Source organism: Syngnathus scovelli, chromosome 2, assembly GCF_024217435.2.
Source record: "Syngnathus scovelli strain Florida chromosome 2, RoL_Ssco_1.2, whole genome shotgun sequence".
NCBI classification, from domain to species: domain Eukaryota; kingdom Metazoa; phylum Chordata; class Actinopteri; order Syngnathiformes; family Syngnathidae; genus Syngnathus; species Syngnathus scovelli.
The window spans coordinates 3,389,413-3,411,674 of NC_090848.1; the positions used below are offsets into that span (position 1 = coordinate 3,389,413).

Genomic DNA, 22,262 nt, shown 5'->3' on the forward strand with positions numbered 1-22,262 from the left:
AGAGAAGGGGGGGAAATAAATGATGATTGCCTGGGCTAAAGTTACTGTCCTGCTATAAAAAAATATCTGTTACCTCAAATAACAACGTGAGCAGCAGAATTCGAGTGGCCAGCTTTGATGCCTGGGGCAGTGTGGCCATTTGTTTAGTCCATTCGGACACAGTCTTTGTGTCACTTGTAGTCAGAGGCACAGCCGCCTTGATCAACACATCCGCCGCATCCCACACCTAAAAATAAAATGGTCAGAGGGTGGAGCCGTGCAAGACGCGTATGACACCCTGAAGATTAAAACGACTGACCTGATCGACGACCTGGCCAAGGATGAGGTCCCTGTACTCGGGGCCACTCCTCTTGATGGCTGTCATCAGCAGGTCACAGAGTCTGTAGACCGTGTCGGGCAGCTCATCCAACAGGTGGAAGCAGCCGGGGAGCATCGAGTCTGTGAAGGTGTGCAGCTCCTGCGGGTCCAGGGGTTCGGCCTCCATGAAGCGCTCCAGGCAGCGGGCCTCCTCCTCCTCTGCTCGCTCCCTGGCTCTCCTGTCGTCCTCCTCGCGCCGACGTGCCGCTTCCTAAAAGGTCATTTTATCAGCAACTCATCTCTTCATTCATGACCTTCAATTCCTCTGTCAGGTATTGAATACAATTTGAACAGTGAGAAAGGCACACCTCAGGGGAGTCGGAACGTTGCTCCATGCTGACCTCCTGGCCAAGTGACATAGCAATCGCTCTCATCATTTGGTCCTCTTCAGACATGGAAAGATCCTAGACAGACGACGATCGAGATTGTCAGTGGCCTTAGTTTGCGTGCCGATTATTTCAAAGGTGCATGCTATTTGTGATTTAAGCTTACCCTTACTGCTCCCCCAAGGTGAGGAGGAGGGTGAGTAAGAAGATATTCTGTGGCTTGCTCCATGGTACTAGTGTTCAATAGTGCCTCCATGGCATGCTCTCTTGAGAACCCCATATCTATCAGCTGAAATGGAAAACATGACTTTTACTTTCGGACATGGAAAAAAAACTAATGCTCACAAATACATAGGGAGCCGAAATGTAGCAAATGGCGTGAAAACCATGTTTTCAAAAATCAATTCTGACAGACCTGTGTAAGCTGTGCCTGGTTGACCTGGGGGTCACGTCTTGGTGTGGAATTAGTCGACTCCTCGGCCGATCCCACAGCTGGCACTCCAGCACTTGGTGCCGTGGATGCTGGTGTCTCTCCGCTGGTTGCAGGTACACCCGGTGCTCCACTTTGTCCCAGAGAAGAAGAAGGAGCCCCCTCGTCATCTGGACGTACTGTGCCCTCTCTCTCCTTGGCCAAGCGCTCCTGGATAACCGGCTCCCCCCGCAGGATGTGGCAAAGGATGGCCAGCATAGATTCAGCCATCCTGCCTCCATAAACTTTCAGCGGCTTCCTGTTCCACAGGCTGCGGATGCAGGTGAATGCAGCCTAAAAAAGGGGGAGTTAACATTTGTTATTAACATCTTGGATCTGACCAGATTGATAATTTAACACTTTACATGTTTAGTTAAAATCTAATTGTAGTGGATTGCAAGATGTGGATGATGATGGTTAAAATTAGACTTCTTTGCCTCATACAGTTAAAGGAGACTTACCTTCTGGGTAACTATGAGGAACCGAAGAGCACTGAATTGGGGTGTGGTTGGGGTGACCCCAGGCATCTTTGCTGGCAGGGAATGTGGAGAGTCCAGCACAGTGCTGGGATTGACCATCTTCTCCACCAGCATCAACCACGCATCCAGGAACTCTCCTGTCCCATCTGGTAACTCTGTATGCTCCAGACCATCTGACACGGGAACTTTTCCACCCATTGACAGGGCCCAATTGAAAGTCCTACAAATAAATGGCAAGCCAACCGTTGAAATTCAGGTCATACATGATAGCATCAATACAAGTTTGTGAGTATGTGAGCTATTTGCTCAATAACTTACTCAAACAAGGCGTCATGTCCACCAGAGCAGAAAAACTTCTGCAGCATGAGGTGGTACGGATACTTCCTCTCATCAAACAACATGGGGGAGGTGAAGCCAACAGAGCAGATGAAGAAAGTCAGTCTGTGAGAAGCAGAGCATAAGAACATGAGCACCTTGTTTGCTACGCGACATCATTTGCGCACAAAAGTCACACCTGAAGCGAGGGGTGGGTGTGTAGGGTGGGGGCTGCCAACTCAGACCCTTGGTGAGGAGCTTTGTAAGAGCCGAAGCGGTGGCTCGGGCGGCGGGCGTGGGCGTCGTGCCTGTGCTTGTGGCGTGATGGGAGCGCCGTTGACGCACCGGGGAGCCGACACACAACTTCACCAGCAGGCCAAAAAGCTCGGCGAGTGCCCTTCCGAGACGAGATGACGCTGAAGATAGGAAAGACGGCAGTGAAACGTTACATACAGGTCTTATTGCAGTTAGACTCAAACTGTTGAGAAGGTTTCGATCCTAATCTTGATGTGGGCTATCAAAATAAACTCACCTGAGAGGAGGGGTTTTATTTGTTTAATGCGTGTGGCCATCGCTGGAGTGAGCTTAGACTTGGCCTTCGGGTCTGTTGACGTGGGCTCGTCTGTCTCCATGGGAGCCAAGCTATCGCCATCTAAACCCATGCCTTCCAATAGCCCGCCGCTACCAGATGGCTCCACCGCCTCGGATTCTACTGATACAACAAACGTGTTTAAGATACACAAGAATTCGAGCTGAATCAAATCACAAACTTACCCGCTTTCCTGGAGCCAGGGGTGGTGCTCGTTGCAGCACTATTGGAGGGTTTCTCCTCTTTGGGTAAGAGTTTCTGCATGTCCGCTTGGCCAAACTCACAGCCTGGAGGCAGACTGTTCAAGACAAAAAGAAGTTAGGAGGCTAATAGTGGGCCAAGGTGATAACAATAAGGAGATCATCAATTGTGTTTATACCTGTTGGGCGTACAAAGGGAGAGCAAAACAGTACTCTCCCATACCAGCGAACAGTAGAGCTGACTCAGCTTGTTGAGAACAGTCAAACCCAACTGAGATCCCCACTGATTGACTGAGATTGCCCTGATCTCACTCTGTTGAAAGATAAGACGTTCAGCCAATTTGACAAAATCAAAACGTAATCACTCGCGTCAGTTTGCTATTGAAATTGACACAGAGGAAGGAGCACTGTACTGAGGAGCTTGGTAAACATCACAGAGGGGATTAGATCCTGACTATTTACCTGTCCCACTCGACAGGTGTGGACAAACATGAGGATGTAGGCGTGCGCGGCAGTCAGCGCGTGGAGCAGCGGCGTGGCACGAGCCGACAAAGTGGCATCGGCGACGTGGCCGGCATTAGCCAGCTCCCTCAGAAGAACAGATCCCCCGGGAACCTCAATTGGCCGATGAAGGGGCTCCAGGGACGAGAGAATAGTGTCCAGCTGGCACAATCCCTCTTGAAGTACTTTGGGCTCATGCGAGAGAGTCTTCAGCAATATGACAAAAGTACATGACAATAATCATTTTAGTCAATCGTTGAATGCTGCTTTGAAATAAGCGAAATTCAACTCACCAAAATGGACTTGCACACTCCAGCAACAGCTTGGCAGGCTGCTGAGGTGGGAAAATCTATGGGCAGGTTGGGCAAGCCCAGAATAGAGACCAGTGGGAGGAGCCCCTTCTGGTTCACAAACTCCTGACAGTGGTCATCTGTCGTATTGTTGCTGAGGATGGATTCCACAAACTTCATCTAGAAAATAGCCACAGCTCACGTCAGTTATGGTTTTGCGAGAGTTAAAAGGCTCTGACAAAAGACTCAACACTTACCACGTTCAAAATGTAATCCATTAAAGGAATAGGAATCCGCTCCTCGGTTCCCACCACCCTGAAACAAGGTGAGCGTTAAAACAAGGAAGCAGGAAGTACAGAGTGAATTTTAAACCATTCATTCATTCATTCAAAATGAAGAATATCAAAAGTGTCGCTGCATTGTGATATATCAACCCAGTGTCATATAGTTCAAGTGGCACTGACTGTCTGTTGCTCTCTGCCTCCCCCTGCTGCTGGCTAAATGTGTGGAGGGCCTCCTCTTCCTCTTCATCCTCACTTGAAGCTTCTTCGGCAGCATGGCTGGAGCGTGCCGGCGGCACGGCCGCGGTTCCGTCGGCTTTCTGGATAGACGGTTTCTGGCACACATACTCGGGAGCTCGGCCCAAATTGCATATCTCCTCCAATAACTACGACAGCAAGACCACTTGGTTAGAACGCATCGTCGCTTTGATTTTAACAAAGCGGACCGCTTCAAAACTACCTTAATGATTGCGGTGGTGGCATCTGTCTTCAACGTTGGTTGGTGTCTCATTAACTCATCGACAGCACTTCCTAAATTTGATGCAGTGTCCCCTGTGGAGGGAAGGAGACAAAGAATACCGCTCAAGGGGCCGCAAAGGAAGGTCACCGCAGGACAACTCACCCAAAGGGTCTGAGCTGCGTCGCCGTCGCATGGCAGGTAGGTAGTCGGGGGACAAGAGCACTTTGAAGAGGCGCTCAAAGGGCTGACACCGCACAAAGGAAAGGAGGCCTCGGGCATTCAGGCACAAGGCACTGAACACATTAGGGAGAGATCCCAAGACCTCACGTGTCGCAGGAACCTAAAATCAAGTGAAGGTTCGGAATACACATCAACAGGTCGTCACTTTACTAAACATCCCGCAGATACTTTACGTTGGCTACAGCCAAACCCAGCTGACAACAAAGATGTTTTTTTTTTTTTTTTCCTTTAAATGTCAGAAAGTTAGTTGACAAAACATACATCTTTGATGAGAAGTGCATGAAGCATAACATCAGTGAGGCCATTGTCCTGCAGAGAGGAAAGCAGAGATGGCTCCTGGAACACAAACACCGTCACAACCTCGGTTGCTACACCAGCCAAAAAAAACAGGAGAAAAAAAAAACACAGCGTTATTATTGTTTGAAATCACAAACAGCAGTAAAATGACAACAATGTGCTGTACAGGAGATTCTAAAATTCTTTCATAATAAAATACTTTCTGAAGTGCACAAAAGGATCTCACCAAGAAGGAACAGCGAGGGTCCATAATATTCTGCGTTACTGATGATGTGCTTGAGTGAGGTAGGCAAGGATCCATCCATGACTTAAGAGAAAAAAAATAAAACGTGACCAGGAAATCAGCAGCAAAGTGTGTGTTCAATAGTCTGAGGCAGAGCTCTTGACTAGCTCCATCTGTGCAACTCACCATGGCGGATGCCATCAGAGAAGGCAGGGTCTTGGATGGCTTTCTTCAGGAAATTTAGCATCGACTTTAAGAGAGCTGCCCTTTGGGGGATACACTGCATGCCTGCACAAAAGGTCACGCAAACTATTTCAAACACGTGTACATTGTGTGACCAATGCGGCGCGCACACGCGTCTACCTGCACGTGGCGTGTTTGCAGCGCTACTCGGCGGTGCGCTCGGCTCCACTTCCGGTCTGGAAGCAGAAGACGATGGCCCGGGGCTGCTTTCCATGGCAACCTCAGACGCTGTTTTGTATCATCATGACATCTTAGCACGTGATATCGAATGCCGTCGATATTTCGAAAAGAGATTCATTTCAGCCCACTTACTCTCCATGTCTGTGTCCATGTCTTCAGACTCGACAGTGGGCCTTGGCCTTCGGATCTTTGGCTTAATGACGAATGGGCACTCTTTCCTTGATAGGTCCACCTCATGCTACGTACGTGTAGAAAAACCCGGAGACGGAACGGTTAAGTATGAACATTTACGCTTCAACGATTCGACGTGTCAAAGCGGGAAGGACCTCGAGCCTGCAGATGAAAATAGAAAGGCCGCTGTGTGACTGGAAGGCAGCCATGTCAAGGTTGGTGATGAGGTCCACGACCCGAACCGCTCTTGTTACAAAAGTGATCTGGTCCTGCTCGTCTCCCAGAAATTTGATCACCTGCAGAGGGACATCGTGATGTCAAAAAAAAGGGACCTATCTTGATGAGACAGGGAAGTACGGTATACCTTTAAGAGGGCTTCCATCATTCCACAAGAGACAAGGGCTTCACCCCCAGCATCATAGCTGGCCAAATGATAGAGGAAAGAAAAGAGTGCAGTGGCAAACTGATGCGGGTATGGTTCCATCAGAGGATCTGGAAAGAAGCGGTTCAAGAGAAAAACTCCTTAGTATTAAGTGTCAAGCAAATCGGACGCCAAAAGGACACTCACCAATCATCGCCTGTATACAGTTGCGCACCAACACGGGCAAGAAGCCATGATAGGAGGCGGTGCCGGTGCAGTCAATGATGTTGGAAAGCTTGGGCGTTCTCTCCAAATGGACAATGGAGGTTAAAGTGCGCAGAGATGCAGCCTTGATATCCTGAAGTGCCAAGAAAGGAAGAGGGTGGCTTTCAAACTTGGCCTCAATTTAATTCCTGCAAGTCTTGGCAGAGGGGTCACGAGGACAATTTTGCCCGAGCTGACTAACGGGGTGGGGTATTTCAACACGACATTTTTATTGCTTTGATTTGCAAGCAAAAATTCTGTGATTGTCCTGCTACTATTTCACGCTTGGTACGAGTGAACTCAATTCAACTCACTTTGCAACAAGGTGCAGTTTTGCACAAGCTGAACCAAAAAAAAAAAAGAGGGTCCTATGTGTTGAATGTGTCTGACATTTCGAATTGACTCTCAAACAAAATCACATCTTGCGTCTTAAAGAAACTAAATAAAACCCAACTTCTCCTTCGTTTGCCATCTTTAAGCTTACACAATGCTAAAAGCCATTGAAGAGCAACCAGACAACATCTCTGCGGCCATGTAGAACGCTTTAAGCAACAGATACTTGACCACAAAGAGTGTAGCAACACATGTAGTGAACAACTGCGCCGTACCGAGTCACAAAGACATTCGTCACTTACCACAAGCTGCTTGTCTGTAATCTGTAAGACATCCACCAGCTCCTCTATCAAGCCGTTATACAGGATGCTATTGGTGGACTCGCCAAGCGCATTTGAATAAACTGTAAAAAAAAAAAAAAAGGGAGCTTTTAGGAATGGAGGCACGTCCCGTGGACACAGTTGCTCATCATCTGAAGCCATTCGTTTCAACCCACCCAGTATGGAGATGGCATGCAGTCTGGCCTGCACGGCCTGCAGCCTCTTTTTGTGATTCGAAAAGCCGTGAGCCAGACGAATGTGTGTGAAGAGCAATGTCTGCTTGTCTTTCGGGATGTTGTACAAGCCTGTGAGCGACTGCATGATCTCAGATGGACTGTCTGAAATCTGAAAGGGAGGAGGGAAAAAGTACACCGTGAAAAAAAAAAATAAAACTCCTGTGTTGATCCTGTAATTGAATCAGTGCATACCTTGTCAAGTTGCTCAATGTGAATATAGTGTAGAGTGTTGCTGCTTGTCTGCAGGAGAAACGCATTTAACATTTAAAGCCGCCTCTGACTTTTCTTCAATTATATTGATCGAGCTTTACCTTCCGCTCCACTTTGACCTCTGGAGCTGGTTCAGCATAAAACTCAAAGTGCAGTGTGGTGGCACTGGGAGGGTACTTCTGGTCAGGCACAAGTAGCAGGCAGTCGGGGTGGGACAAACAAAATATATTTGATTGATTGAGGCAAAATCCTAACACGGCATTACCAAATGGGTCAATAAAGACACTCCTACCGTCATAAGAAGATCCCTGCAGCATTCAGCTAGGCCAAAGCCATTTTCCTTTCCTCCCCAGCTCTGTACAAGAGCCAAAAGAGACAAAACAATCTAGCTTTTTCCGTTCAAGGGACATCTGAGATCATCGTATCGAGAAAAAAAAAAAAAAAAGAAACATTAACGTTTGCTCAACCTCAGCCAGATGTTGCAGGCGTGCCAAGAGAGGTGTTCTTTTGTCAGATCCTAGTCTTGTGATGTAGTTGGAACGCTTGCTGAAGACGTAGAGCAGGTTCAGCACAGACAGGACCACTTGCATGTCACATGACGCCAGCAGGGTTGTTAAGTGCTGCAAAGGAGGAACAGATGGTCAAATATGCTATATGAGGCCAAAAAATACTTCATTATGAGTTAGATAGAACCTACCTCTATGGAGCTGTAAAGGTGCCTGGAGAAGCTGTACTCAATGAGCAACGCTGTAAAGTTGAGCACTGCCAAAAGCAGCGCTTTGAGCTGGCTGTTGTCGGGCCGGTCACACACCAGCAGCCATGACATATTCTCCAGTGTCTGGCCCGCATCGCACAGAATGCCATCGAAGCGGTCCAGCAGATCCACCCAGTGGTACAACTCGCACTAACGGCCAAAGACAAGAAAGACTTTTTGATTCCAGTAAGGTTGTCAAAATCATATAATATGGACACACACTATGACATTCCTGGAATGAAACTCTTCAATTGTTTTTTTCCCCCCCCATTCTAAAGAAATTACCTTGCCAATATTCCAGGTCTTGATGTGCTGTAGTTCAACAAGCAGTTGGTCATCACTGCATGCTTTCAACTTCTCGATAAGTATCCGGCAGTCAGCGGGCTGCAGGTTCAAAGGGACACAGTGTTCAAGATGGAGCAATGGAATGCACCAATCACTTTTGTTTCAACATTCACATCCTAAGTTAAAAGTCTAAAATTAGGTCCTGACAGTGCGGACATCTCAATTGGAGTCAGCACCAGGATTACTACAAATTATCATGCAGAAAATGATCACGTGTACTCACAGCTTCCGTGGGGGTTTTCTTTAACTTGCTTCTGTCCACCTTCATGATTGGTGATCTATTAGAAGCTCCTGTCGAAAAACATGCATATTAATAACCATGTTTTTCAGATACACAACTACTGGTTTTCACACCGATTTATTTACGCAATCAAGAAACAGTGAATGTGATTTGAAGGTATACGTACAGATGATTTGGAAACGGCCGCTTAACGGCATGTTTGAGTCACTTCACCTAGAAGAGGATGACAAAAAGCAAACATTTAGCTGCAAATTTGAAGTGTACACAATTGCTGTACTGTTTTATTGTGTGCATCTAGAACAGACTTGTTTGAAAAACTAATTTGTAAACCAAGCCAAGATGTTTATAAATCACTCAAACGGCATGGACAGTGATGAGAAGACAAAATGTGTGATCTCGCAACGCAGAAAAATGTGTTTTAAATGAGAAGTTTGTCGGGTGACTGTTGGGAGTCATCACAAAGCAAACTTACAGAAAGCGCATTGGCCGGTGACTAGCTAGGAAAAATACTGAACGGCGACGGGTAAAACAGACGCCGGACGTCGCCTCAGACTGGCCTCGGAGCTCCGATCGCGTTTATTGTAATGTACAATTATATGTTTGTATGCCCTTAAGTGGCGTGACCACCGCAATTCCAAACACTCAACGCCGACAGCTTAAAGTTGGGGGCTAGGTGGCTACCTAGCTAAGTCAGTAGCATGCTAACACCCGCTCGGTGTTAAATGTTGACAATTCGCGAACGTATACGCCGGGAATCGTGTTACACAAACATCCGGCACGACGAAACATACTTGATTGAGGTCGAGTCCACACTCAAGGCGCGAGCAATAAATACAAGCGCACGGCACGGGACGGCAACATTGGCTGCGTGCGGGAGTTGTTGTTAGCCCGTTTCGCTTTCAAGTGTGTCAAGAAAGAGACGCACTTCAAAGCGGTCAACTAGCCCGAGACTGCGTACAATTTGGCCGAATCACACGAAAAACGAGCGTGTGCTGAGCCTGGGAACAACCTTCGGCCTAAACGTGTCTTGGGAGCATCCGAGTCGCAGCTGTCAATCCACAACTAGGAGAGCCAGCAGAGTATCTTGACCTGACGCTTTCCAAATTTAGGTCGGGGCTGCGTAGGCCGAAGGGGGGGAAAAAAAGCCCGCAGTTCCTTCCCAGATGCCTTCTCGACTCGCGGAGACAAGGGCGCTCGACAATGGCATGCGGGGAAAGTCGGGGGGGAAAAAGGTGCGACGGGCGTTTTGCGACGACTGGTTCCGTTTTCTTACCCTCCTGACTCATCACCGGACAGCCGTAGCACGCGCTAGCTAGCAAGCTAACAGCTAGCGAGCAGCAACGCATAGAGCAACTCGCTGAATCATTGTCGTCACACTCACTCACAGGCACACACACACACTTGCGCTTCTCACTTGGTTTTCGGCAGAAAAAAACACACAAAAAAAAAACACGGGCGACACCAACGAGATCGGGCTCGGCAAAAAAAACGTGATCGTTCTTTTTTTTTTTCCTGCTTCTCAAACCAAGAGTGACGTTGCTCGCGCGTGAACATAGCACATAGGCATTGGCGTGCGGCGAGTGTGCAAAAAGTGAGCAATGACAAGGCTCCGATTAGACAACACACACCATTCGGACTCCTCAGAAGGAATTGGCTCGATTGAAGTTGAAGTACTAAATGCAGAGCGTGACTTGTTGGAAATGCCACTAATCTGTGACAGCCTCCACCCAAAAAAAAAAATAAAAATAATAAAAAACCTTCATAAAAACCATATAACGTAGTAACAACAAATACAATGTCAATAATAAAAAACACTTGGCCACCGCAGGGCAGTATATGTGGACACAAAAACGAGTTTCACAACTAAAATATACTCAGAGTGACATTGCATTTATAGCAGTGCTTGTATCATATTGTGAATCTTAGTGAGCAAAAATGACACAGTACCATAATGCCCAAATACCGCTACAAATATCTAAACAAAGCTGACATACCACAAAAATAATACTGGTTAAATCACTTATCAAAGGTCGATCTGCTGTTACATGTTGGGATGTCGAATGTTAAATTGTCAAAGTTTATGCTGGCATAATCAACAAATATTTTAGTGCCTTACGACTTTTATACACTAATGTTTGCAAAGAAAATGATCTAGTGTATAAAAATGTTTCACGATAAATTGTACTAAGTGTGTATTTGTAGGGATCATGAAAAGCCAGTAAAAACCAAAATAATTTAAAAAAAATATGAATCTTTACAAAAAAATCCGCTGTAATCGCCAAATGAGTTTCATTTCAGAGCCTCATCCTCGGTGTGCAGCGGAAACAAAATTAGAAAGGGGGAGGCTGATGTTACTCGGCACACACATTTTTGTGGAAGACACATCAACAAGGATCAAATCCATTGTGCGGCAGATCGTTTGAATGGCACACGTACGCCGGCAGCGACGTCGCCGTGGAGACTTCGACAGCACAAGAAAATCATTGATGTGAACAGCGTTGTCATTTCATAAATTGTGAGCGCCGTTCTGCATTTGAGAATATTTGTGTTCAGACAAAGGCGTGTCGGAAAAGGAAAGAAATCACTTTCCATTTGATTTTTGCTCCAATTGCATTTGATCTCGCTGCCGCAAACCTTTGTGTGCTGAGTAACAAGACGGCTCGAGCCATTTTTTTTTCGTCCGTTCAGTTTTGCCGCGAACGGGGCAAGCAGAAAAGCCGTATGCCGATCACCGGTGAAACCAGACGCACATTCCGGACATGGTGCAAGTGGACGCATTGTCCCAATTAATCAGCAAGTCAAACAAAGGAGCGGCACGCTTAATTTTTTTCTTTGAGTCACAATGGACACCCTGCTACTCTGCGGTGGACTAAATGCCGACCACGACGTTAAGTTATCTGAAAAATTGACGTTTTGAACTGACATCTTGCCACATATTTGTTTCAATATCTGACAAGTTAGGAGCACAGGATGAAGCGGTACATACCAGAACTTCTTTGGTTCAATAGCTCCGGCACTCGGTTCACTGGCATGCTTCGCGGCTTGTCTCAGTGTCTAGAAAGATTTTTTCAGGGGGAAAATGACAGGAAAGGACAATTAGCAATCTTTTACTTCTGTTGATCGTAACAGACAACAAAAAAAAGAAGAGAATTGTTATCTTGCATGTTGGCAAGTTCCCCAACACACGATCAAAGAGGTTTTGTTTTTAATGTTTGTAACAAGAAACAGGAAATCTGTTATTTCCCCAAAACAAAAAAACAAAAAATTGATATCCTAAAAATTCCTTCCAATTTAAACGCAGACGTGGCTTCTGGAATGTTTGACAGCAGAAGTAAACTGGACACGAGCCACGTTGTATGTAGCATCATGCTAGCAGACGGCTGGCTGGCCGTCGGTGCCGATGAGACTGGTGGCGCGACCCGCCGGAGAACAATCGAGGAAACAATTCAAAAGCTTCCAGCTTCATTGGAAAAGTACACATTTGTAATTAATTGCAGTTTTGTTGTGCTCTTAATTTTATTTGATGTTGAACAGCCAAAAATAGCTTTGTTTTTCTACAAAATGCTGCCGATATAATTTCATTTTGGTATGGCTTTTTTTGTTCAACCTCCTTCCAAAAGGAATGACTTGAAAAGAAGTGACAAAATATCAAACGATAACTATTCAGTAAGACTAAAATTAGGTTGAACTAGTGTATGTAGGCTCCATTAAATAAACAAACGTGTACTTTTTCGTTGATGTGCAGTTGTGTAACTTAGGACATTTTGTGATTTTTTTTTTTACGTGCGCTTCTGTTACTAAACTGAAATGTATGTACTTTTTAAGTGTTTATTTAGTCATGTTTAATTTATTTCAAGCTATTTTTTTTGTCCTTTAAATTCCCGACTTGTGTCATGCTATGTAGTCAGCTGCAAGGGGTGGTTTGTATATTGCCGATATGTAATTTTTTTTAAATAAATTATAAAATAAAAACAAAGGAGTTGGCAGAACGCTTTTATTTTGAAATTTATTTGGAAATATTGGCGACCTTATGGAAATTTGACAGAGCTCAGCACACGAATACGCAGCGCAGCTGGTGCAGACTCCAATGCTTTCTTTCTCTTGCGTAAGGACGCATTGCATCCGCAACGCATCTGTTCTGCGTGAGTTTTGCGTTAAAACAACATTTGAACACCTTCGTGTCAGTGTCATCACTGGCGCCTGACTATGAGAACAATCGGTGACCAAGTCAAATCATACTGGCGCACTCAAGGGATTTGCGGTGGAATCAAATTCACCCCACAGGGCGAGCCATTATTTTCTCCCTACGTTCTTATTGCAATCTGTATAAAGACACGCCGTATCAGAGCTTTCATTAAAGCACACTTTGATTGTTCTAACATACGTAAAACGGATGTAATATTATTTCTTCAGGTCATCAAAGAGTGAAACACAATATTATGGCTTGGTTATAAGAATATATCCTAACACGACGCAGTTAGCTTTTTAAATATTCCACAAGCGTAGCCGTCTTTACATGGTGTCTTCACGGTTCGTTCAAGCTAATGCCTGTCACCTCGGCACCAGTTTGGGTTTGGGGTTAACAGCTAACGTTCGCAGATTACAAAGTCAAATTAGCACCCGGATACACGTCGGAATATTTCTCCCGGATACTAATTGGTTATCTGGTCGTATGAGGAAAGCGAGTGATAACTGACCAAAAAACAGCGATGTTGTAGCCGAAACAGACGCGGGAGAAGGGAAGAACATCAGCGGGTGCTAGCCTGTCTAGCTTGCTAAGATAGCAACGAGAGCTCGCCACAATGCTCGATCAGTGGATCATGGCTACATTAAAAATGGCGCTTTAGGGCGCTACAGCCAGTGTAGCAGCCCTTCGAAAACATTTGTGACCTCCAGAACACGAAAGCAGGCAGTTTCTTAACACAATTATTTCGACGAGGACAAAATAGCTGCTTTAAAAAGCCACGAAGACACTGGCCTAAACAAGTATTTGTGCTTACCTCGAATGCGTGTTGCACGTCTCCATCTTGAACTAACAAGTGAGAGGGCAAGACGAGATCTCGCGAGAATAGCAGCGTGCTGCGTCTACCGGGGCGGGGCTGGGGGCACTCCCATGTTTAAAAAAAAAAAGTACTTTGAAAAAAAACGCTAGTCATTTGTTCCAGCAACGCGTTTAGGGTACATTTTACGAAAAAAAAAAAAAATGGTAAAGACATTCTATTAATTCAAATTGTATCTATGGCAGTGTGTCTGCGTGGTTTGCACAATTCTGAATTTAAATCCTGGCTGGGTGGAATTTTTGATATTAGGTTTCACCTTCAACAATTTGAAAACTTCTTTATATTAATGTAACACTAAAAAATTTCCTTCGATGTGAATGGGTTGTCTAAATAAATACAGAATAAGTGTAATTGCAGCAACTTATGTTTGTGGACCCTCTAGCCCATCTGCGGCAAAGCATTTAAGATATATGCAGCTTTTATCAATTGTCTCCAATAAACAAACACAAAAAACAATCACTTGATATTTGAAAAAAATCTAGTTATAATTCTTTGCCGTGTGGTAAATAAAGCATGTTTAAAACAGTACACAAAACACAAAAGTGAATATCTGATGATTAATAAATCAACTAAACCAGGAGGAAACAAAAGGAATTCATTTCCTCCCTACTCTTTAAATGTTACACAGCCAAGACAACTAAAGATAACAATTACTGTATACAAATATAAAAACAACTATTTAAAAAATACAGCAGTGTCATGTACATCCATAAGAAGGGTTTCAATGTTTCTGCACTATAAAAAGAAAATGACAACATATATTTACACAAGTTGATCATTCACGTTTTCAATTGGTACATCCACATTTCTGCAGACATTCTGTTTCTCGTACATTCTGCGGAATGGATACTAAAGCCTAGCAGGAGTTACAGTGGATATAAAAACAAATACCAAATGAAAAAGCCACGATGATGCGTGGGCGGTTCTTCAATTATTAAATGGTCACTTGCAAATGATTTCACTGGAGCAAAACACAAAAAAATCTGAAGAGGACGCATATCATGTTTACCAAATGTTGGGGGATGGATTGACTAAACCAGATTTTTTCTGCTAATTGTTCACCCAGAAAGAATTAAAAGTTACAAGTTTTGATTTTAAATGAACGTTTTTTATATCCACTGCAAATCATTTTTGTCTTTGCTCTTCCAATCTAGCTATATACACATAACAGATCATACATATATACAATTCAAACAAAATGTAAAAATATGAAAAGATTTCCAACATAATGGTTAGGATTTTTGTACTGTGGTTGAAAAAAGACAGCAGGGAACCAAAAAGGATGACAGAGACAAAGGCAGGTGGAAAGAACACAAGAAAACAGTTGACAAAATTGCCTTTGAAAATAAATTAAATTGCAATAAATATAAGTGTACATGATCAATTGTTGCTTAATTCTCCTGATTTGTAGAACAATCTATAAATGAAATGTTTAAGAAGCAACAGCGATTTCAACACTGAACGTTTTTAGCAAAACTTTATAGTGATGTATTCAAAAGTCCAATTAAAAAAAACAAAGGTCATTTGAGGTAAATATTAGGTTTTTGAAAAAAAAAAAGCCTTACATTGGAATTACATTTGAACTAAGACGCATCATTTTCTTTCCCTTTCAAAATGTGATTGGAAAACCTCGTCGTTATTGTCCACTTTCCAAACAGCGAGAGGTGTGCATGTGAAACCGAGAAGCTGCTAATTAGCTTAGCAAATGTTAGCCAAGAGATGGTCAGACAAACACCTGGAAACTTTAGTAAACAAGCTTTCGAGTATAAAATATAGATTACTATTGTTACCTCCTTCAATAATATTTTCACACAGCAAGAATTCCTGCTCGGGAATTCCGCGGCAGTTCCAGATTCCATCACAAAAGCAGTTTGCCGTTGCGATGAATCTTCAAAATTTTCCCAAGTCTCTGTTTTGCTGTTGCAAGTCCTTTCTTTGGACGTTTCCCTGAATGCCAAAGACACACACGTGCGCCGAAGATGAGAAACTGGATAAGGATACGTAATTGTGTCGTTTCTTACCTTGACCGAGTGCCGCCGCGCCTTGACCGGCTTGCCCCGAAGGCGACGTGCCGGGGAGCGAGCTGCTGTTTTGCGGAGACAAAGAAGGTCGGCGTGAAGTGAGGAAAACACCGGGGGCCATAGCCCCGCCCCCTCTAGGGCCACCAGGACCGAAAGGTCCCGGCCCTGCTGTGTATTCATGATCCAGCAGACTGGCGGAATAATAATCCATCCTCCTGTGCGGGCTGAAGTCCGGCGACGACTCCGAAACGTGCAGCGGCGAGGGCGGCCCTTGCTCGACGTGAACTGGAGGCGGGCTCGCGACAGGGACAGGAGGACGTACTTTTTTGGTGTACTTTCTTTTAGCAGGCCTTTGCTGCTCCTGAAGCATAGATGGAAAAAAATCAAAGAAGTCCACAATATGCTGTATCACCGTCCAATATGGCCGTCCTCACCTGCTGCGCTAGCTTGGCTGCGGCTGCTGCCAGGCCCGTTTCCACGGACGCCACTCGAGCTCCATCTCTGGCCGGTCGGTCCTGTTTTGGAAGTGTCGGCATCACCCGGGCTGTTTGATATAGAGATGATAAGATAGACGTTAGAGGATCCAAGTTTAAAAATAAAGACTTGAGGTCAACACCGAGATGACCTTTGGGGCTCCAAGGTGTGTCATCCCAGTTTTTCTTGCGCTTCATCTTAGCCTTGTTAGCATGGTCCTCTTCATCAGACTCCAATGATGGATACACTTTGAAGAAGGATCAATGAGGCCAGAAATTTAGTGGAAGTAAATGACTACAGAATAAAGTGTTTTTTTTTTTTTTTTTTAAATCTTTTTAAATAGTTGTACCACAATATAACGGGTGAAGACTGTTATGGATTGCTCACCATATTCTGAATCTTTGAAACAGGTTCCCAGTGTCTCCTGCTCATCCGGGCTGTCGTCTTCGCTAAGATGGCGGGCCGGACGCTTAATGGGCCGTTTTCCGGGCCGCTGGATAACAGCTTTTTTCTCGGAGGTCTTTTTGACCCCGCCGGTCACCCACACAGCTCGGTTGCCTTTCCCCTTGACTATCGCCAATCCTTCAGTCAGTCCTCCAGAAATAGACAAGGGGGAGGAGGAGGAGGATGACGAAGACGATGAGGACGACGACGAAGGTGGGTTAGCCATGGAGAGCATGCCCTGGATGGCATCCCGGGTACTGGGAGAGGCTGGTGCTTCCTCGCTGGAGGGAGGAGAGAAAAAAAGCAATCAAAGTTAAGAAATCAACTTAAAGACGGAAGTGTGACATCTGTATAGTAAAAATAACAAAGATATTGCAACCTGAGTGCTGAGGAGTCCAATCCTGCCACCTGCTTGCTGGCCTTCAGTAAGTCCAGGATGCCGCCTGCGCCACCCTTCACCCCATGAGCAGCCAGCGCCTCTTCATCTGTGGTGTAATCCTCCTGAGGTCATGTGCACAAACACGCTAAACATTAGCAATGGAAAATAAATCAATGGGAGCGGTCAAACAAAATTGGCACACTTGTCAAAAATTCTTAAGTGCTAAGCAAGTCAGTCAACACGCCTGAGAATATTCCATAGCCATACTGAGCTCACCTCGATGTCAAAGTCGACCTCTCCTGGCTCCCGGATACGATTTGGGTCGGAGCAAGGCTTGGCTCTGGGAAGCTTCCTCGGAAGACCTGACGGCATATGTTGACATGTGACTAAGCAGCACGCGTACTCGGATACCGCTTATTGACTTAGTCATTATTTCACATCTCACCGCTGATTTTCTTCTTCTTGCTTGATCCGGCAAGCTTGCGGCGAGGGGGCGGCGTCTCGTCTATTTGGAGCTCATCCTCCGAATCCAGGTCAGAGAAACTGGAACCCTCGGCGGCAAGGTGCTGGTAGTTGGCAGCTCCTCCCGCACCGTTGCGGCCCGCTTTCTTGCTAGAGTTGAATAAATAAGCGAATGGAAGCTCAGCTGTTGGCGAGATCATTAACACCACAGCTAGGCTCAAAAGTTTACCCTTGGATTTTCCCATTGGTCAGCACAAGTTTCAGCTTGCTTTTGTTCAACTTTCCTTCAAAGTCCTCTAAAGGCAGCTCCAACTGAAGAGACAGAAGGTTTGAAATAACATCATGCTTCCACTTGCACTCAAAGTCTTCAATGACATCTTTATTCGGGGGTACCTTCTTGCTTTTGGACTTGCCAGGTTGGATTCTTTTTAGCGTATGCTTGGTATGGATCTCAAGCAGGTCTAACTCTCCCGCTTCTGTCTTAAGGAGACCCTTTTGGGTCTTCTTCTTGGGTCCTGGTGTCCCGAGGCCTCCAATTATGTCCTTGGGCTTGAGGCCTTTCTTCTTTCCAGGGGGGCGACCTGAATTCTGGGAGGCGGTCGAGGGGGCTTTTGAGAGCGGCGAACCAGGAAATTGAGGTCCGGTGCGGCCAATGTTTTGTTGGAAAATGTCCTATGAAGAGAGAAAAAAAACACAGCTCGAAAAAAAACTCCACTACATGTGACATAGTCTTGTACAAAATACACTTTTAGACTGTTCGACCACTATATTACCTCAACCAGACGTATCTCCTTAGCAAGGTCCTTCACCAGTGTCTGAGTATTGATGGTTTCTGGAATTTCCACTTCATGATCGCCCAGCGCCTGAGTGTAAAGAGGTACAGTCATCAACATTTCGAGGGTTGCTTGAAAATACAAATAGATTTAATGGAAATAGGGCATCCTGCATCCTAAATCCAAGCTGAGAGTAAGGTCACCTCTTTCCTGGTCCAAGTGCGGAAGGCATTGTTCAACGCTTTTGCTCCATGAACCAGGTAAGTGGCGGGGTGTCTGCGATTTTCTCTCAAACCTGCAAACGACCACGTTGTATGCTTTAAAAAAAAAAAAAAAAACGCGTGGAAAACTAGGTGGCTGCGGTGCGCAAAGGTGAACAGTCCAACGTTACCTCTGAAGGTATCAAGAAGGTGCTTCCCAACATACCAGCACACGGTCTCAAAGTTGGGAAACTTGAATAAGTCTGCTGTGCTCAACCGTTTCTCTAATTCGTACGCCCTGAAATATGAAGAGAGGAAGTTGTGCCATGATGATATGCATGAACATCCAATTCATTTTCTTTAAACAAGGAAACCATACTTGGCTTTTTTTTTTTTTAAATAACTCATTTTAGAAATTTTGTTTGATCCTCACATAATTAAAGTGTTTTCAAAAAATGTATCATAATATTTTTTGCATGTTTTAGGATCTTCTTGTTTTACCCCAAAAAATAAATGATTGTTTGAATAATCGTGATCATTATTTAAGTAATCATGTTTTGTATTTTTTTCTTAATATAATTGAGCAGCCCTGATTTCATTACCAATGTAATCATGATTTGTATTTTTTTTTATTGAGCAGCCCTAATGTGAAAGGTTGGGGGAAAACTAACCGAAGCTGCATGTCAATATTGAGACTATGCAAAAAATTGCCCCCAAATGCCAGACAGTCCACTGGAGTCAGCACCGCATGAATCCATCCTGGAACAAACACACCATCTCAATCAATCATCAATGGCTCGGATATTGCTCCGTTATTGAATAGGGTCAAATCGAGCGAGAGAAAGACAGGTCGTTGAGAAGTTCCAGACTCATTTGCTCGTACCTGTTGGAATGAACAACGTGTTTCCTTGTTTGACAGAGCACTTGTAACACATGTCAACCTGGTCCCCGAAGAACATCTCGTTCTGATTGGACGAGGAATTCCAGCGCTCAAAAAGCGCCAGGTTGGCTGGGGTGGGAGATATTAGGTAGAAGATTTTCTCCCCCTGGATGAACAGAACAATCACAGGGCAATGAAAACACATTCAATGAATACAAAATGTCCGTATTTGTGTCCTCACCCGTAAAACGTGATACCACACGGAGGTGCCTCCAAAGTCAATGTGAAAGTCGGTGTAACTATCCTTCACTCCCATCAGGCAGTACTTCTGCACATTGGGCCGCTCAAACACGGACTCCTCGGGCCAGAGGTTCTCCACCCATGACAGTTTCCTCACAATCTTCGGAGTCTCCACCAGGTTTGAAAGCCTGGGAAAAAAACAATAACATTATTTTCAATGTAATTATCTTTCTTTTTTCATAAGCAAAGTACCAAAAAAATTGCTGCTGGATTAAACGAAGAAATCCGATTGTGTGAGAAAAGTCAAACATCCATTTTAATGGCACATCGCACGGCCCAACTCCGCAGACCTGGTTTCGGAGAACTCCAGGCTGATGACATTCAGCACTCGGTCTCTGTTGGGGCTGTTGTAGTACTCGGCAAAGTCACCGAGTCGCATCTTCAGGTCACATTGGCGAGACACGTCAATCACGTCGATCTCCTTGTCTGAACCTGCGAGCATTCCCAATTAACGCAATTACATCTGCGTTCTCCTTGAGAAAAGCGCCTTTGAGTTCAAACCTCACGAGTTGAGGCCTGACCAGATTGTGGGCCAGATTAAAAGCGGGTAGCTGTGGCTTACCGATGTAGTGTTCGACGTCGCTGACACAGAAGGACGCTGGCGGCAGAGTCATTCCGAGCCCGTCTCGCCTCAGCACCATGACGGGAACGCTGAAGGAATGCTCCTCAAGGAACTCCACCGTCAGTTGGGCCCCCGAGGGCTTCAGCAGGACTTCATCTGCACTGTGGATGACATACAAACAGGCTCAGGCTCGTCCTCGTTTTGACTCGTCTCGACAAACATTATGCTGCTGATGTTGAGTAGCCCTAAATATTCAGAAGAAACTTTTTCTACCCTGCACTGTGATGTTTTGATTTTTTTCTTGCATGTTGACTTTTTAATGAGTGTAAATTACAATGACATCAACATGATATTTTCATGTCTAATAAAAAGCTGTTGTGACTAAACGTTATCTTCAATCTCTACACATAATTTTTTTTTTCTACCTCGGAAAAGTGCGACTGCGTAGCTCCCTCACAAACTGGGGGCTGCCCGTCTTCACCAAACGGCTGGGGTCTCTTACGGTGACGGCGGCTCCTTCTGTCTGCTTGTTGCCTCCGCGGCGTTTACGCACTGTGAATATGCAAACCGGGGAACGAATATTACGGCAAACATCTGCATAACTTGGTGTCACGGACAGAAAAAGAAGTTTTTACTCACTGACAGACGGTCCATGACTGAGCTGACAGTTGGGGCAGTGATAGAGGTCTATTTCTGTTGCTTTCTCCTCCTCTACTCCCACACAGCTTAAAAACAACAACAAAAAAAGCATTTGAAATTGGGTAAATTCAATTATAGCCACCAATAAACTTGTACGGACAAAATTCCGAGAGTTTATAAGAGTCGTCTTGTCAAAATGTGCAACATGAACATGGAGGTTGTAATATTATTCACATCACAGTTAATTTGAAGGCGATAAATATGATTCTGGCAGTAATACTTTTATTTAGTTTTTTTTTTTTTACGTACCTTCCATGGAACCAGTCTTGACAAATGTCACACTCGATCATGAAGCGAGTCACATCATATGGCAAGCGGCATAAGCAGTACACTGGTACAGAAGCCATACTAGACGTGTGTGTGTGTATTTGGAAGAAGCTACAACTTTGCGAATTTCAAAATGTCCAATTTGCAAATGCAATTCTGATATTAATTCCTAATATTTCCGAGCTGTAATAACTTTGAAGCTGGTGAAGACACACATCCACTTGGGTGCACCAGGAGAACTGGAATACATAAATAAAAACAAGTTAACATTGCTATGTTAATTTTTAGTGATGGCAAAATGTCTAAAAAAACGATACAACATTACACTTGGGGAACTGCAATCTTTGACTGTGTTATAGTGTAAAATGTAATGTTAACTAACCAAATCATAATGATTAAAGATAACAATTGATGCTCCAATACTAAATCCAAAATACAGTGCCGTTATATGTAAACACACTTGCGATCGGAACATTGTGATGCTAGCTAGCTACGCTAGTTAGCGATGTAGCTAATCTATCGACATTTGCCAAATTCATGCAAAAATGCAGCACATTACTGAAGCCCAATTAATTATCAGCTTCATCTTTTAAACTGAAGTCAAAGATGGGTAAAAATGTGTCAAATGCAGCTAATTGAAGAGCTGTTGAGCATCTCACCAGAATGGCGCTTCAGCGAGGCCAAGCTTGCAATGGCCGCCGTAGCACTTGACAATCCCTACGCGAGATCGGGGCAGCTGCGGCCTTAGTACGCAGCCGACTCGAGTTGTAAGAGTTTACTTCGCCACATATTTATGTAGCGAATGTGAAGTGCTCGAGCGGGAACTTCGCCGCGCATCCAAATTTTGAATTGGGAAGCGACACGAAAAGACACTTCAGCTACAAATGACAGCGGAGTTCAAATGCACTGACGCCATTTTCAAAGACAACAGCGTCACCGTTCTTCATCTCTGTTAACCCGAGTGTGGTCAATAAAGTTTTCTTCAGTCAAAATCACTTCGAGGAGAGGAGAAAAAAAAAGTCAACATGCCCAAAAATATTTTAACTTTCTGAGTAC

At 44.7% G+C, this 22,262-nt stretch overlaps 2 protein-coding genes across 7 annotated transcripts in view; both read right to left on the minus strand.

Moving 5' to 3' along the window:
* The window catches only part of huwe1 (HECT, UBA and WWE domain containing E3 ubiquitin protein ligase 1), a 29,211-nt gene extending 15,462 nt beyond the window's left edge, over positions 1-13,749 (minus strand). For 2 of the 6 annotated variants that reach the window (XM_068649852.1, XM_068649850.1), the window contains exons 1-37: positions 13,686-13,748; positions 11,672-11,739; positions 8,852-8,898; positions 8,668-8,735; positions 8,385-8,483; positions 8,043-8,249; positions 7,813-7,965; positions 7,638-7,700; positions 7,447-7,524; positions 7,328-7,375; positions 7,076-7,244; positions 6,882-6,982; positions 6,190-6,340; positions 5,986-6,113; positions 5,777-5,917; positions 5,583-5,688; positions 5,391-5,498; positions 5,214-5,315; positions 5,031-5,111; positions 4,769-4,875; positions 4,430-4,607; positions 4,268-4,359; positions 3,991-4,193; positions 3,784-3,841; positions 3,530-3,706; positions 3,198-3,443; positions 2,915-3,048; positions 2,721-2,833; positions 2,479-2,655; positions 2,146-2,362; positions 1,950-2,072; positions 1,614-1,851; positions 1,099-1,446; positions 850-972; positions 666-761; positions 299-568; positions 74-226 (exon numbers count right to left, since the gene is read on the minus strand). In XM_068649852.1, coding sequence (XP_068505953.1) covers positions 74-226; positions 299-568; positions 666-761; positions 850-972; positions 1,099-1,446; positions 1,614-1,851; positions 1,950-2,072; positions 2,146-2,362; positions 2,479-2,655; positions 2,721-2,833; positions 2,915-3,048; positions 3,198-3,443; positions 3,530-3,706; positions 3,784-3,841; positions 3,991-4,193; positions 4,268-4,359; positions 4,430-4,607; positions 4,769-4,875; positions 5,031-5,111; positions 5,214-5,315; positions 5,391-5,498; positions 5,583-5,688; positions 5,777-5,917; positions 5,986-6,113; positions 6,190-6,340; positions 6,882-6,982; positions 7,076-7,244; positions 7,328-7,375; positions 7,447-7,524; positions 7,638-7,700; positions 7,813-7,965; positions 8,043-8,249; positions 8,385-8,483; positions 8,668-8,712 — 4,833 coding nt within the window. In that variant the 5' untranslated portion in view covers positions 8,713-8,735; positions 8,852-8,898; positions 11,672-11,739; positions 13,686-13,748. Of the gene's footprint in view, positions 1-73; positions 227-298; positions 569-665; positions 762-849; positions 973-1,098; positions 1,447-1,613; positions 1,852-1,949; positions 2,073-2,145; positions 2,363-2,478; positions 2,659-2,720; positions 2,834-2,914; positions 3,049-3,197; positions 3,444-3,529; positions 3,707-3,783; positions 3,842-3,990; positions 4,194-4,267; positions 4,360-4,429; positions 4,608-4,768; positions 4,876-5,030; positions 5,112-5,213; positions 5,316-5,390; positions 5,499-5,582; positions 5,689-5,776; positions 5,918-5,985; positions 6,114-6,189; positions 6,341-6,881; positions 6,983-7,075; positions 7,245-7,327; positions 7,376-7,446; positions 7,525-7,637; positions 7,701-7,812; positions 7,966-8,042; positions 8,250-8,384; positions 8,484-8,667; positions 8,736-8,851; positions 8,899-11,671; positions 11,740-13,685 lie in introns of all 6 variants that reach the window. The other 4 variants (XM_049754488.2, XM_049754486.2, XM_049754483.2 and 1 more) reach the window with 4 other exon arrangements.
* A 456-nt stretch (positions 13,750-14,205) lies between these two features.
* On the minus strand, positions 14,206-22,160 carry phf8 (PHD finger protein 8). The gene is made up of 22 exons (XM_049754502.1): positions 21,866-22,160; positions 21,189-21,445; positions 20,880-20,965; positions 20,666-20,792; positions 20,241-20,401; positions 19,969-20,110; positions 19,620-19,806; positions 19,382-19,544; positions 19,170-19,257; positions 18,690-18,796; positions 18,502-18,593; positions 18,299-18,388; positions 17,919-18,197; positions 17,755-17,837; positions 17,509-17,675; positions 17,340-17,425; positions 17,064-17,185; positions 16,628-16,965; positions 16,392-16,487; positions 16,201-16,310; positions 15,767-16,127; positions 14,206-15,692 (listed from the first exon to the last, which is right to left on the minus strand). The coding sequence occupies exons 2-22, from the start codon at positions 21,284-21,286 to the stop codon at positions 15,604-15,606; spliced, it is 3,072 nt and encodes a 1,023-aa protein (XP_049610459.1). The 5' UTR covers positions 21,287-21,445; positions 21,866-22,160; the 3' UTR covers positions 14,206-15,603.
* Between the last annotated feature and the right edge of the window lie 102 nt (positions 22,161-22,262).